The sequence below is a fragment of the Calliopsis andreniformis genome, chromosome 12, assembly GCF_051401765.1.
Source record: "Calliopsis andreniformis isolate RMS-2024a chromosome 12, iyCalAndr_principal, whole genome shotgun sequence".
Taxonomy (NCBI): Eukaryota; Metazoa; Arthropoda; class Insecta; order Hymenoptera; family Andrenidae; genus Calliopsis; species Calliopsis andreniformis.
In genome coordinates this window covers 11,502,213-11,518,337 of record NC_135073.1, presented here as the reverse complement: position 1 = coordinate 11,518,337, position 16,125 = coordinate 11,502,213, and the positions used below count along the sequence as shown (strand labels likewise).

Sequence of the window (16,125 nt, the reverse complement as noted above, 5' to 3'; positions counted from 1 at the left end):
CACAAAAAGTAAATAATTTTATTCTCCTGTTTGGGGTGATAAATTTTGATGTTGTGCATGTTTTGTGATATTATAAGGTTTCCTGATCGTGTTCAATATTCATATAACAATAAAAATCCCAATTTCTTGCCAAAACTAATAAGACTGATAACAGTCTGAAACAAAAAATTTTGTCCTTGTTTAACATGCTGCCAATGACACATTGCTACAAGAAAAATATAAAACAAGTGATATTAAAGCATGCCATTGCTCAATTTCATTGTAGTTAAAATCATATTTTGAAATGATTTATTTTATTGCTTTCTAGTGAGAATGAAAATGAAAAGAATTAAAATTTGTTTTGAAAATAGTTATATTTTTAATTTCAACACAAAAATGATATTAGTTTTTTTATTATATGTTATATTACTTCATATATGTTTAACATTTTGAAGTAATTTTTAATTCTTTAAAAATTTTATTTTATTAATTCATTTTCTTATCAATTATCTTTGAAACTTAAATGAAGCATTATCTTAATTTGTTTACATTATTGGAAACTTTGGTATATCCATAATTCGTTGCCAATCATATTAAGACCCCACTTTGGATAACAATTAAATTGTTCATCAATAGTTTGTTATTCACAGATTTTTGTAAAACTTGGCCAGTTTCAAAACTGAGAGTCCTTGACAATAGAGGCCTTAACATTCACTGTAGGAAAGGTCTAGCGAATGGTTGAATTATCTGTTTCACTAAACTTTTGAGATCTAAAAATGTGGTCACAGCAAAATATATTAGCTGCAAGTACAAAAGTGTTGAATCGAATTTACGATTCAATATTCTTAGAAGAGCATAAAAATATAATATTAAGTATATTTAATCACTGACAAGTAGTATTTGCTACTTTAAGAGGCTCGGTTTTAGTGAAACAAATTTTACTGGAGTAAACTAATTACAGTTTTCACTGTGAAAGTGGAATTGAAGAAAAAAAAAAATACCAAACAATTGATATCTCTGTGATAAAAACTCCATAATGCCAGACTATTGAGGGGAGCTATACCCACTGCCAGTACAAGCATGCATGCATAAGCATGTGCACAAGTTTAATATTAACTATTAAATTATATTGTCACAATTGATAATTTGTAGCCACTTGTGTTTACATTTGGCTTCGCTCCAGTACAACATACAGAATGTTTTATAGATTGAAGATTAATTTAGTGGGAGATTCTACAAAGTGTAAAATTCAGTTTCATTGTACTTTAAATGTAAAATTCAGAAGCTGTTAATGCATTATTTTAATCTAAGTTTTAGAAAACTATGGTACTTAAATCTTCACTTCTAAATTATGGCCTCAGAATTCTTTTATATAAGGAATCAGTTTTTTTTTCATCAGTACACCTTGTAATTGAATCTGCCACTAATTTTGGATCTGCAATTCATAGAACAACTTGCTATATACTGAGCCATGTTCATATTATAATAAGTAATGTACTATTTATATATAGAAGCGCATGTATATTATGGTTTTCCCTTAATTTTTTACAAATGCAAATTCGATACGTGGCCTATTTCTATTTATTGAGCGTTTATAGTTTTCGAAAATAAGATCTTTATTTTGTCACGCAAGATTTACATTTTCGTTTCTTCTGTGAATCATACGTGTTATAAAATCTATGTGCAATCTTAATTTAAGTTTTTGGGACGCCTAGCTTCCTTTTTTCAACGATAGTTGATTTTAAATAATCGTACGCTCTAGTATTTATTATAAATTTTAATTATTTGTTGTTCATGAAATTCAAAGCACCAAACGTTGTTTTGAATTTCAATCTTTTTCTATTCCTGAATTAAGTATAGGCCACGTGATAGCATATAAAGAAAAAGAAACGAATGCAAATTGTTAAGTATTACAATAATGACGAGAAATAGTTTGAAATCCGTGGAAAGGAATCTAGTGTAATATTATTGTAATTATCTGTTATTACTTATTATTTTTATGATATATAAGTGCATGCCAGATGGGGCGTGTTTAGTCTCCTCATAATGTGCGTGTAGAACTGATTACATATTAAAGGAAAAGAAAAAATGTCGTTTTTTTTGTTGTAAAGATTTGTTGTATACAAGATAATAGCGAGAAAAAATACAATCTTCTAAAAGTGCAACAGAGGCAATGAATGTTTTTTTTTTTTTTTACAATTCGTACTTGTATGTTCAATCGTTAAAATGAAGAAATCGTAATAGAAACTTACGTAGGGTATAATTAATTATTAATGTGCAAAATGAAAGTAAACTGCAATAAACTCGATTGTGATCGATTTTATATTGAACTTTATATTTTTCTTTTCTCTTCGACAAATTTTTTACAATCAAGCGCCTCGATAATTGCTAGACATTAACGATTGTATTTTCTCGTTTCATTCCGCCAAAGTGCGTACGAATAATTTGATAGTCAGCATCCGACGGGAAATATATTTATTTATTTAATATATGTATCTATATCTATATATATTATACGCAAATGTATTTTTTGCCGAATTTCGGAACAAACTCGTGTATTCGCTGCATTAAAATATATTCTATCGTGAATGCTGTTTTGGAATTATCTGTCTAATTTTAAATTAAAAAATATAAGTTCTAGTTCATGTTTATGAAAGAAAAAGCCGAAAGAGACAACTGCCATAAAAGTATAGTCGTGTATACTTTTAAGCTATATATAAATTTCGAATTGTCTCACAATCAGTGTAAGTATTTAAGAATATCATAGTAAATGTTTAAGAAAGAGTGAAGCTTTCAATTCTTTCGCTATATTGTGGACAATAAAAAACATTAACAAAGTGATGGTAAACGAATCATTTTTATAATTTATTTGATCGACGTATTTTGGTTTTTTTCATATATCAGAAATTGGAGGGTATCTTACAGTTTTCTGTTCAAACTTTGACAATGAGTTCTACAGGTCAAACCAGGACTAAAACGTCATACAATAGAAAATCAGTAAGTGTTGCATTAAAAAGTTTTAATAAAGATATGAAACGTGAAAAAACGATATTCATGATGTCTATATTATTTATGAAAATTTGAGTCTGCATAAATATCTGCAGTCTGGATACACGTAACCCATTTTGAAGTCTACTTCTAATTTAAAATCAATATCACGTGACTTTAAGCTGCATTTACAATACTATAGGGATTTCTAGGGAATTACTAATTTCACTTAAAAAAAAACAAAAAGTAAATGGATACTCGTGATTTCCTATTAGCTTGAAAAGAAGAAAAAATAAAGATAAAGACAAGTAAAAAACGTATTCCAATCTAACAGTTTTATCGGAAAATTTAAATTCAAATATGATATTTAATCTTATAAGACATTTTCCGATTTTATTTTCTGAATAAAAGAAACTTGTGTGCACGAGTATGCCACTAACCTCAACCGTGATTGGTTAATTATTATTCTTGATAATCTATATAACTTTCACCCACTGCACTTTCTAAATATTTCATCTGGTGAAATTTCCCAATTTTTTCCATTATACGAACTAAAATATATAATAGATTTAATTTAAAAAAGGAAAAGGAAGAAATGATCAAATTTTCCAGAAATATATGAAAAGAGGCATAGGGGAATATTCAACAGAGAAATAATGAGAAGAAACATGGCCTTCAAGCTATCTACAAAATTACTTTCTAGTACACATAGTTACTAAATAGTACCTAGGTTATAAGTTATTAAATAGTGAGCTAACTTAAATTTCATTTGTAAATGACGTAGTATTCGACGAAATAAAAAAGTTGACGCGAAATTTTTTGGCGAAGCACATTTAGTAACGGTTTTCGAATGAACGTACTTGATGCGACGACGTTTATGAACTTTACGCGATACGATGTAACACGTTCATATTCAATGGAGTACGGTGGTATGGCCATGGCCGATTGTTAGAAGCGTCGTTAGAAACGTTGTTTCGATTGAACTGTAATATTTATGTGTCAATAAAAGTTCCGGAAGGTGCAGCGTACCTGACAGACTTCTAATTAAAGGACGGAGCACATTTGTCGAGTAAGTGGCTGAGCGTTACATTTCAATGGAACGCCCGCGCGTTTTTTGGGTAACCACAAATCAAATTTTACTGCTAGCACGGTTCTTGATAAATATTTGTTGTATATAACTGTCTCAATTAATCCGTTAAGGTTGTTCAATTCACTCGGGAAGTAATCGTTAAGCGTGAAAAGCTTTTTTTTGTATAGACGATTTGAAGCATTTGTCACTGAACAATTGTTCAATATATGGAAAAATAATATTTCGAGATATTATTATAAGTGACTACTTAAAGTATAGTTAACTGAATTATTTAGGCATCGTATCTTGATCAAGTAATGAAATACTAGCTTTTCTTTTAAGATCATAATATATTTTGTATACAGGCAATATTTTTTATAAATATATTACACAGCATTAAAGCCTATGATTGAATAAGGGGAAATAAGAAACATAATTGAATATTTTAAGTATACTTAAAATTATATATGAAATTCAAGATATATAAAAATTTATAATTAGATAGAATTAAATTTAGTTTTAAAAGTGTTAGCTATAGAAATGGTGAGAGTTACTAAACTATAGTAGGTAGCAAAATATAATGTAACTATTTTACACATACATATTTACAAAATAGCTAAATTGACATATTCAAACAATTTTAAACGTTACAAACTTCATGTTAGATTTAAATATTTTTCCATATTATAATATATTCTTATGCCAAGTACTTTTTACAGAAAATTATTGATTGCTTTTTTGCTTCAATTAATATAGAAGTACAGATACATGAACATATTTTATTTTCAATTAATATCATGTTAGACATTTTAATTTCCTCAGTTTAATTTTAATAAATTTACATTGTATATTCTAGATATGAGACGCAAAAGTGAACGGAACAAAGCGAAAGGGACTCCAGAGAAGGAAGTTGAAAAGCCAACCAGGAAATCAACACGCAGACGTGCAAAATGTACTCCTTCATTGTCACCTGAGCAAGAAAATGTAGATGAAACAGCAAAAAATGTCAGCAGCAAAGAAACAGAGAAGAAGTCAACTGTGTCAGTGCACCAAAGAAAGGAATTGGAGCAGATAGTAGAACATAATGAAGTAGCTTCAACTATCGAAGCAGATGCAAATACAAAACCACAAGAAGATGAAGAAGATGACGCTGAAGCATCTGTTTGGAAAGTAGCAAGAGCCGACGCATCACCTGGCGAGATACAGAAGCTGAAACTGTGTAGACAACATAATGTACCAGAAGCATCAGGAGATGCTTCATTGAGTAGGAAAAAATCGAACAAGTGGCAGGAAAGTGGTGAGGGAGTTGCGGAGGAGGCTGACTCGGCAGACGAGCAACTGGTTTCTTGTACAAGAACGCTCAGTAGCGCTAAAGAGCCGAACGATCCCTCCTCTTCATACCCAGGTCAGGACTCCAACGAAGAGGTAAGTGATAGCAAGGAGATCCTGCCTGAAACCACTTCAGCCAACTTGTCTGACGATAAACCAAACATAGATCAGCAAGGTGAATCAAATGAGGCAAATTTCTCCAACGAAAACGCTGATAGTGATCCCATTAAGTCGAGTAGCACAACCATATTGGTTCCTGGTTCAAACGGTAATCGCTCGTCCGAGGAGACAAATATTATACCAAAGGAAGAGAAATTTGTGGAAGATGACAACGAAAAGTCGACAAAGACGTCTAGCAAGGAGGCTAGTGATGAAAATATTCAGAAAGATACAAGCAGCGACGAAGATGACGATGAGAAGGAAAAAGAATGTGAAGTGAACTCATCGTCCGAATCGAATGATGAAGTTCGTACTAATAATAATAGAACTAATAGCAGGGTATCATGTGCCAGTCGTAGAAAACATCGAACAAAATATCGAGATTCGTCCAATTCCGATACCCCAGATTCAGAAGATGAACCTCCTATTAAAAGAGATATTGAAATTGATCCTTATGTCCAAGAAGAAAAAGTAAAAACAGAGGATTCCCATGTGGAAAAAGATCAGTCTGAGTCACCGAAAGCAAGGAATAATTCCTTATCGAATAATGTGGAAATGGAAGTTGAAAATAACGAAGGAAGTAAACCGAAGGTGGATTCCACGACTGAAAAATTAGAATATTCTACGTCGACACCGACTCAATCAGTGACTCAGAAACCTGTAAAAGTAAACCTGAAGAGATCATTGTAAGTGTAAACTCATTTAACATTCGATAATATTTTTAAATATAGTTTGTTTGTTGCAATTCTATACAATTATGTTTCAGTTCCACACGAATGATAACGGAAAAGAACGATGTGAAAAGAGATGATACTGATGCAAACGCAAATAACGAAAGCTCTATTCCAAACAAGGTGCGCTATCATACACATCACGTGGTTTATTAAATCATCTTAAACGATTTCAAGTTAGAAAATTACGTAAATATATACCAACAAAATAATCTTTTAATCATATTTTGCAGGAAAATCATGAAAATGCTGAACAAGAATCAAAATGTGTTCCAAGAAAACGTCGATGGGGCACTGCACTGTCCACTGATACTGCACCATCGTTCTCAATTTCTACAGATTCGCTTAAAGTAATATCTTCAATTCTAATATGTACTAATTATTCAATTGAAAACAAATTTTTATTTTTCTAATTTTGAATATCCAAATATATTATACCTCAATACATCATATTTTATTCTTAATAGTTCGCAAAAATCGAATCTGATGATATTTTTCAGAATTCTATATTCATTTGTATTTGTCTTTACTAGGCATTGGTGCCAGGGGCGAGACCATTGTCAATTAACGAGGTTCGTCTCTCGAAGGATGATGATGAGGATAGAGATCGTTATCGGGCTAGCGAGAAGTGGAATTCTAGTGATGGAGTCAATGATAGCAAATCTGGCGACGAAGGTGTCACACAAAAGAATGGTGCTGCGAAAAAAGGGGATGGGAAGATTGACAATCATATAGGTACGTGAATATTTTAATACGTAATAAAAATATTTTGCATAGCTACTATTTTAACTATGTTGTACTTACAGCAACACGACGGAAGATCTCAATCGTGAAGGAAACGCCGCACATGAAATCACCAAGTCCGCCAGCCACAAAACCTACGAATATTCTTTTAATCAAGAACTTAGTTCGTCCTTTCACTCTAAATCAAATTAAAGAGTTGCTTTCGCGTACTGGCACGATCGTTGAGAATGGATTTTGGATGGATAGAATTAAATCTAAATGTTTTGTAGAGGTATGTGTACGATTTTAAAAGTTTTATTTGTTTTCTCAGATTACTTGAATATTTATTATTATTAATTGAATTATTCTAGTACTCTAACGAGGACCAGGCATTTGAGACAAGACAAGCGTTACATGGTATATCTTGGCCAGTTTCAAATCCGAAGAGACTTCACGTGGAGTATGCAACCAAAGAGGATATGGAACTAGCGCGGGAAATGTCGAAGGACCAATCGATTCCAAGGAAAACAGAACCGCTTGTAGCGTCAGATTCATGGCAACAGGATTGGAATCGTGAGGAAAGAACGAATACAAAGGTACTTTCATTTTAATTGTAATTTATACCTTTATTGAATGAATGTTGATAGGAAAATAGTTGTGGGATCAAGTTCAATATTTATTATTCAATATTTAAAATTGAATTACACTTATGTATTTCCTTTGCTTTTTATTTCCTTGATAAACAATAGGTAATGGTAGTTCGAGAGTGGGATCTAGGTAAAGAAGATGGCCAGCAGCACATGAAGGAGAAGGAACGGGAGAAGAAGGATCATGACAAGAAAAGGCGACAGAGAAGTCGAAGTCCTGCCGTGGAGACACACCTTCCAGCTCCAGCACGTAAATTTAAAAAGAAAGAAGATGAGCCACCGCCGGCCAAACTTCTAGATGATCTCTTTAGGAAAACAAAGGCAACGCCGTGCATATATTGGTTACCACTCACAAACGAGCAGGTGAATGATAATTCTAAGCGTAGAATTTTCATATAAATTTTATTTATTTTTGTTTGCACAGGACGTTTTACTTGACACGTTCGCTGCCAAACATTAGACTTCGGACCTGGCAGCGAACATGTTAAGACATAGAAACAATTTTATCTAGATATTTCAGTAATTATATCATTAAATAAGATGGTCTCATTTTAAAGGTAAAACACGGTGTCTTTTTTTTTCTTATTATAATAAAACTTATTCTTTTAATGTGTATGTACTATTAATTATAATCATTAAATGCTCATGAGCGATTATTAGCTTTATAAGTATGAAAGGAGTGTTAGTGTTCATTTTTGATTCATTTAAACGTCAACATTACTTCAAAATTCTGCGTCATTACAGATAGTCGTGAAAGAAGAAATGAGAAGGCAACACATGGCAGAACATGCGCGTAGATTGGAAGAAATGAGACGCGCTGAAAGAAACAACAGGGACGGTCGTCGTCGTCGCAGCCCAAGAAAATAGTTCCCTCGTCAATTCCGTTGATAAACGTACCTTCCTCTAATTTTTTTTTTTTTTTTTTAAATACAAAAAGTCCTGACATTGACAGAGTTCCATTTTTGATACGGTTATAGGAAGAAGAGACGAAAGGAACCATTCTTTTTCTTTCTTTCTACAATCGACAAGGTTTTCTAAATACGTTCTCTTTAGACATTTGGTTTCTCTCGATCGCAGTTGACAGATTCAATGGAATTGTTGCAGACTGTTATAGCAATAGGTGTTTTTTTAGTATGGTGTCGTGGTACGAATTCGTGTTAGTTTTGTTAGTCGCAAAGACGATACGTTTGCCGTACTTTGTCCTGTTTACTTTCTTTTTTCTTCTTTTCAATTTTAATTTCGTTTCTCTTTGACTTTCCTTCGTTCGTGGAACTTTGTACAGATATGTTCGAGCGAGACGACATCCTTGCTTTCCCAATCCCGATTTCCCCTAGTTTCAGCATTTAAACCGTACTTCTTACAGGTCTACGTTAACTATCCGAGAAAATCTAGGATCGCATCACCTAGGAGACACTCATCACATCCTACGATATACACCGTATTGTGCAATATGTGATATATCGTGAATCGCGCCTTTGGGAATCAGAGGATGATAGAATCCAACGAAAAAGAGCTATCCACGTGATAGAGAAAGCCACGAAACGAACTTAGTACTTCGTAATCGTTGAAAATACTGTTTGTCTTTTTTACAAGAGAAAAAGAACGAAATCAAAGTTTATCGGCTAAGTGTTGAAAAAGAAACAGTCACGAAAAAAGAAAAGCCATAAGAGACTGTGGTTCATTGAGTGGCGTGAAAAAGTCGTCCTAAATGTCGATAGAGGAGAATTTTCTCTCCCTCCAAATCACGTTTTCTTTTCCTCCCTCTCTGTTAGTAAAATAGTCTAAGTTTTTTGACACGTACTACCCACATGCCTGGTAGTAGAATGTGTAGAGTTTCGGTGTTTTTATGCTCCACAGAGCCAGGAACGCCTGTTTGTACATAAAGTATAATTCGATATTCCGTGATACGACGTGTAAAATTACCAACTAATGTAAAACAAGTATAGAATATACGTATACGCGAATATGCACTCGTCGCTTTTGGAGGATTTGTTATTCATTCTTGAATAAAAATCGAAAGACGGAATTCACGAAAAAAAAAAAAAAAAAAGTATACAATGCTTTTCAAAATGGGACATTCGTTACGTTCATATACACTGTCACAGCTTACACGTTAAACGAAATGTAATTTTACAGAAAAAGAAAGACAAATTGTTTCAATGAGAGGACTTAACAGGTTGGAGGATTAGGCACGTTTGCAAGTGCTTTGTCACAAACGCAGAGAGAAACACCGATCATAAATTTACTCGATCTTTATTTATATTAACATTATTAACGCTAAACGTTGTAATTGCTTTAATTTACAAAATTTATGAATTACAGGATGTGTGCATGTCAGCTATCGATTAAAAAATATTTCACAGTCACAGATACTACCGGTAGAAAAGAAAAAAAAAGAAATGAATAAATAAGAACGAAAATTAATTCAGCGTTCGTATCATTCACCAGTTTGTACAATTGTGTGTATTATCTTTCCACAACTGGGCTAACTTTAACCGATATCGTTTCGCAAAGAATGCTTCTTTCATGTTTCTTTTTTTAACAAAACCGGTAACACTGTTATAACTTAAACCATCTAATACTTTTTTTCTGAATATCACGAAAGAAAGAATACTTTTTTTGGAACATATCAAAAGGAATAACTTGATCGAACAATAAAATTCGTGAATCAAATGTCGAAGTTGTTTAGTGAAATTAATTCTTTGCAACCCCTTAAAGCTTTTTTCTTCATGCCCATCACTCAGATCTATTTTGAAGGGTAAAATTTTTATTGTGTACAGAATAAAAATATGAGACAAGCTGAAATATGCAAATTCTTCGTTTGAAAAAAATATTGAAGTTTTATCCTAATTTTACAATTCGAACTTTGGTTCAAAGTTACATTTAATTAAAGTTTCAGAGCTCGACTTCTGACACACATGCAAATGTCAGCCAATTTAAAAATACTGTCGCGTGTCTAGATATATCAGTTATTCCTGACACTAAAAAAAGACGAAATTATTAAAACTATTAATAAATAGGATATTGTTATGCTATCGTTATTTTTAAATTCTATTAACAGCTCACTGCGGCTGAATAAACAAAGAATCTGCGCATATATAAAGTAGTAAAAAAAATTGTGTAATTAGTAAAACAATGTTTCATCATGAGTTATGCAAACAGTCTTTTCGATAAAAATGGAAATATGGAACGAATAGGAATTAATTGGATAACTACTGATTTCGAAATATTAGTCAGAAGTTGAACTCTCAGATCTTTAACTACTTGTAATCGTTGAACAAAGTTTCAGATTAGAAAGCAATAATAAATTTTTCAATCTTTTTATCGAGAGGATTTTGCGTGTTTAGGTTTATCTCGTAATTTTTCAATTCCTTGTATATACTTTTTATACCATTGCAACCAGTCGATATTGAATATTTGTTTATAATTGATCACTTAGATGTTTTTACCATATATAAGATGAAAAAAATATATATGAATATATAAGACCAGAAAGGATTCAATCTTAATATAGCAATATAAAATGTGTGTATACGTTACAATTAAAATTTATAATCCAGGAGGTTCGTGGAACACTTGGAAATTGAAATTCAAAGAGTCTTCTTATTTACATGTATTTTAGACTGTTGCTTTCTTTGTTTAAATACGCGCTTATTTATGATATATGCCTAGCATACAGTCCGGATTACGTAATTCATTTGTAACATGTATACACATATCCATAGCAACTTCGATATACGTCTACCACATTTTATCAAAAAGACACATGCTACAGAATAGTTAACAGTGATTGTATCTATTAATTCGTACGTTGACCTGTTTACGGATGTTTGCGTATCTTCAGTTAACAGAAGCGAGTAATTAATGGTCTGATTAGAAACCCCTTTTATGCACACCTTTTAAACAAAAGAAAAAAAAAATATCCGATGCATTTGGAAAACTTGCACAATTTGAATACAAATATTTGTGTAAATATTTGTTGAGAGTTTTTACTAATTTTTGTACCATCTTTTTCTAGATCTCTGATAATTTATGCAGAATATTATTACACTTGGAAGTATATGCTAAAATGTTTTTTTACGTTTGTACTATATTTATTGATCAAACTTTGAATCGAAAGAATTCAGATTGTTCTTTCCTAGGTAAGGTGTTCGCGCGTAAAAAGGGGCCTTTCATGTTGATATTCTTTCTTATAAAATTAAGGTTCACATCAACTATCACTCATTCTTGTTATTATTTATTCATACCACATTCGTTTCATTTTGATGATGTCATTCGCTAGTACATTAGTCGACTTTGACCACACTATATATCTTCCGTACGAACCAAAAGCAGGCAAAGAAACCAATTGAACCTGTTGACACAGGAAATATGCGATAATTATTTTTTTGTTAAACGTTACTTTTTCTATTGAAAAAGTGAATATTCAACGCTAAATACTTCTGCTAGAAAGAGTAAACTTACCTGTTAGAAGGAAGAATAAGTAAACCATGATGCAAGTGTAGCCGAAATACAGAAATGTGGACGTAGCGTCTTCTATGTCTAATTTAGTCATGAAAAAGTGTATGCAATAAACTAATAAATAAAAGGCGGTAAATCCGGATGTTAGGAAACTACGCCACCACCAATGGTAATCCTGAAATCAAAAATAGGGTAGTTTGACCTCTTTCGCACGATAAAATGTTTTTAACATTATTTTATCTAGTTTTACCTCTGCACAAAGATGGAAATAACAAAGTAGAATCGTCGTTTCCGAACACGTGATGACCAGTATTAAAAAGACCAGGAAGAGAAACCCAAACATATAATACACTTGACTTGACCTGAACAAAAATTTATCAGTATTAATTTTAAAATTTGTAAACATTTAAATTATGCGAAATTAATAAAACAAACCATTTTAAATATTACATAATTGTTATACATAAAAATTATTTAATTGAATTGAATATGACGCTCACCATAAAGAATTAAGTATAAAGAATAATTGTATAAATATACATCCAAAAGGCAGAACTCCACCCATTATTACACCAGGTATTGGTTGCGTATAAAAGCTTTGTTCGGGTATTTGTCTAGGTATTTGATTTGTTCTTACAGGATGCTCCAAAGGCTGAAATAAAATTTTCTCTTTCCACAAAACGATACTTAACACAAAGAATGAAAAGTGTGCCAGAAAAAAAAAGTTAATTTCCATTTGATTATCGCTTTAATGAAATTAAAGTAACTTACCCTTTTTCTGAAGCCGAAATAAGCGCCAATGAATGTTAATGGAAGAGATACTCCGAACCAGAGTGCTAGGAGAGCAATGAGTGTGCTAAATGGTACTGCAGCCGAACTTCCATTCGCCCAAAATATCAAGTTCATTATAAAGAATAAACTAAACACGATACTGTAAAACAGAAATATTTTAATTAAAACGAATCGTGTATAATCGAACAATATTTAATTTTATGAAATTGTTTGTATTACCCAGGACTGAGCATAGATGTAAGCAGGACATTCGATTTCCATTTTTCTCCACCAAAACTTTTATATATTCTAGCAGATACATAACCAGCATTAGTTCCAAGGCAAACATATAAGACCATGGCACAGGTCATTAAAGCGCCTCTGTTTGCAGGTGAGAGGAATCCCAAGCAAGCAAATGCTGTAAAATTTATTAAATTTTAGGTACTTTCCTGCATCAACTGAAAAAAAGAATGTATAGTGTTAAAAAATTTACCAAGCGTAACAAGTGTCATAGAAAAGACTTGAACACCAGAGCCAAGTAAAACTGAAAGTAACATTCCTTTACGAGGAGGTCGAAACACATCACCATGGACCAGTTTCCAACCAAACTCTTCCTGTGCGTCTTCTCCTGATTCTATCTAAAAGCAATTTGCGTTATTGCAACATAAATATGAGAATATTAATTTTATGGCACAAAGATGTTTGTAAAAATATAAAGAACTAAAACTGGCCGCTAAAAACGATTTTTTAAATGTACCTGATTGTATCGTGCGATATCTTTGTGCAATGTTCGAAGCATTATCATAGCCACCATACCAGAAAGGAACAGAACAATTATTAATGAATTAAGAATACTGAACCACTGTATATTAGAATGTGGCATAGATTCGAGTATATAATCCCACCTAGATGACCATTTAATCGTATGATTTTCCTGAAATTAAGATACAGGAATATCATTTTTTTACACAAAAGATAAAGAAGCTATAAATTAGTATTATTATATGTAAGCTTACTGTATATGTTACAGAATATGTGTATGTAACTACTAGTTCTTGACCATTTGGAAGTGGATCATGTGGTATTTGTAATGGTACTTTACTTTCACAATTAACACCATTAGTGTGTTTAATACTTCGAGGAACCACTTTTACAGCTATTTAAAATATAAACAAAAATTTTAATGAAACATCGTATCTTGAACATATATGGCATGAACATAGGACTTTAAAGTACTTACAGATTATACGTCCACCATTTTCCTTGAATGCAGACCCCCATTCTTCTTTAGCACCACTGTGATATGTAATTGTAAGGTCTACATGGTTAAACAAGTAATAAGTATTTGGTTTGTTATATAAGCCCTAATGAAGAAAAAGTTGATTAATTTCAATTGGTAATAATATGCATTTTGAACTTAGAATATTGAAAACTTAATTCAAGACATATGCAAATGTATATTTACACTAATACTACAAGTATCTTGTTGAGATCTTGTTTCTCGTGAAAAGCAGCCCATTGGAAAACCAGTGCTACAGTATTGCCGTTCATCCTCTAATTGATAACACCAAGTAACTGGCATATTGTCTATGAAACAATTTAAAATATTAATGATGCATTAATGCAGAATAATATATATTGAATTTTAATTAATTGTATATTACTCAGGTCTTACCAACTATCCAATGATGTTGATAATTCAGTGCCATTCCTTTTTTCAGGAAGTCTAATTTCTTTTCAGACTCTGGATCTCCACCAACATATCTTTTTTGACATGCAACTTCACATTTCATGTTTTTCATGAATTCTAACTGAAAATTTATTCAATCTAAATTTTATAATTTTCAGTTTTTCTACTATTTTAATCTTACCACTTTTTCAATTTAATTACAAGAAAATTATACAAAATAAGAATACCTTATATGGAGAAGGCCTTATGCGTTCTCCAAACACAACCTGGCCCAAATTTTCAACAGGACTCTCACTTTCATCAGAGGGACAAAAGTCAAAGCTAAAAAAATGTTTCATACATTAATTTAAAGTTTTCTGAAATTTAGAAAGGAAATAGTAACATTCTTACATAAATAATGAAAGGAAACTCACTGATGATATTCATACGGTATTACATACTTCTCAGTGTTTAAACGATTCACATATAATTTAATTTCAGCCTGAAAAAAATAAGTTTCATGTAATAAAATAATATTGACAGTCAGGTATCATAAAAAATGTAATAAATCCATAAAAATAGATTATTTATTTCCTTGAGAAAGAAACCTCATAAAGTAGTTTTTACACTACAAAGTGTGTCTAAAGAGGTCTGTCTATGAATTGCAGTTATAATTTCATACATTCTACAAATGTATAAATAACATTACATCTATGTATTCAGAAAGCTAGATGTATAAACCTTGAATCTTAATAAATATACACATTCATCTACAAGTAAAAACTATGATCTAACATATGTTTACACATGCATAATGTCAAGCCTAAAAAAAATTAAGATTCTGATAAAAACAAAAAGAAGTTAGTTTAATACAAGATATCAAAATTTCTATTGCAGTGCAAAAATCATAAAAACTGTATTGAAATTTCGTGACCCAGCGAGTGATATCACAAAATGCCACGTCGAAGCACGTTTCAAATCATTAGAAATAAATTTATATTTAATGTACACAGTTAAGATAAGACGGGGAGTTATGGGATTCAGTTTGCACTGAATACTCAATGGCGGAATAATAACAACCAGTAACGAGATACAATTATTTCCAGAAAAAGGAAAATAATGAAGGAATGAATGAAGAATAAGCGTAATTAATTGGTGAAGATATTTGAAAATGACTTGAAGTACGCACTTTGCATGTTTCAGAGGTTTCTCCGGCCCTGCAGTAGTTCACGGGCGCCAGGCCCGGCAAATAGAAAGCCATCGCATGGTGGACCATGCATATCGAAGACAACAGACAGAGCAAAGTAATCTTTGCCATTGTATCGCTGCTGTTCCGTTCCATTAAAATTATTTTGCCTAATGTAAATATATGTCAACCGCTACGTGAAAAACATCGGATACTAAACTGCCATTACACACGTCATTGACAATCAACGTTACACACAGATAGGTAACACGTGACAGTTTCGCCACACGTTTAATTCTATAGTGTGTCGTTTCCGTTTCCTATCGGATTCCAGAAAATTTATACACACTATGCGTTTTGGGCAACAAGGGCATAAGTCACATTAGGTTCAGGATTACGAAAATCCACTTTTG

General features: G+C 32.0%; 2 protein-coding genes across 2 annotated transcripts; one reads left to right on the top strand and one right to left on the bottom strand.

Moving 5' to 3' along the window:
- Positions 1-3,238: 3,238 nt before the first annotated feature.
- Positions 3,239-9,868, top strand: Acn (apoptotic chromatin condensation inducer acinus). Its single transcript, XM_076388329.1, has 9 exons — positions 3,239-4,036; positions 4,893-6,210; positions 6,291-6,378; positions 6,489-6,605; positions 6,789-6,990; positions 7,062-7,270; positions 7,350-7,574; positions 7,728-7,988; positions 8,370-9,868. Exons 2-9 carry the CDS (start codon positions 4,895-4,897, stop codon positions 8,490-8,492), a joined length of 2,541 nt encoding a protein of 846 aa, XP_076244444.1. The 5' UTR covers positions 3,239-4,036; positions 4,893-4,894; the 3' UTR covers positions 8,493-9,868.
- Positions 9,863-15,926, bottom strand: Tm9sf2 (transmembrane 9 superfamily protein member 2). Its single transcript, XM_076388330.1, has 15 exons — positions 15,716-15,926; positions 14,961-15,028; positions 14,775-14,868; positions 14,533-14,668; positions 14,323-14,444; positions 14,098-14,221; positions 13,874-14,013; positions 13,615-13,791; positions 13,351-13,495; positions 13,098-13,275; positions 12,858-13,017; positions 12,587-12,738; positions 12,337-12,448; positions 12,090-12,261; positions 9,863-11,979 (listed from the first exon to the last, which is right to left on the bottom strand). The coding sequence occupies exons 1-15, from the start codon at positions 15,866-15,868 to the stop codon at positions 11,912-11,914; spliced, it is 2,001 nt and encodes a 666-aa protein (XP_076244445.1). The 5' UTR covers positions 15,869-15,926; the 3' UTR covers positions 9,863-11,911.
- Positions 15,927-16,125: the final 199 nt, after the last annotated feature.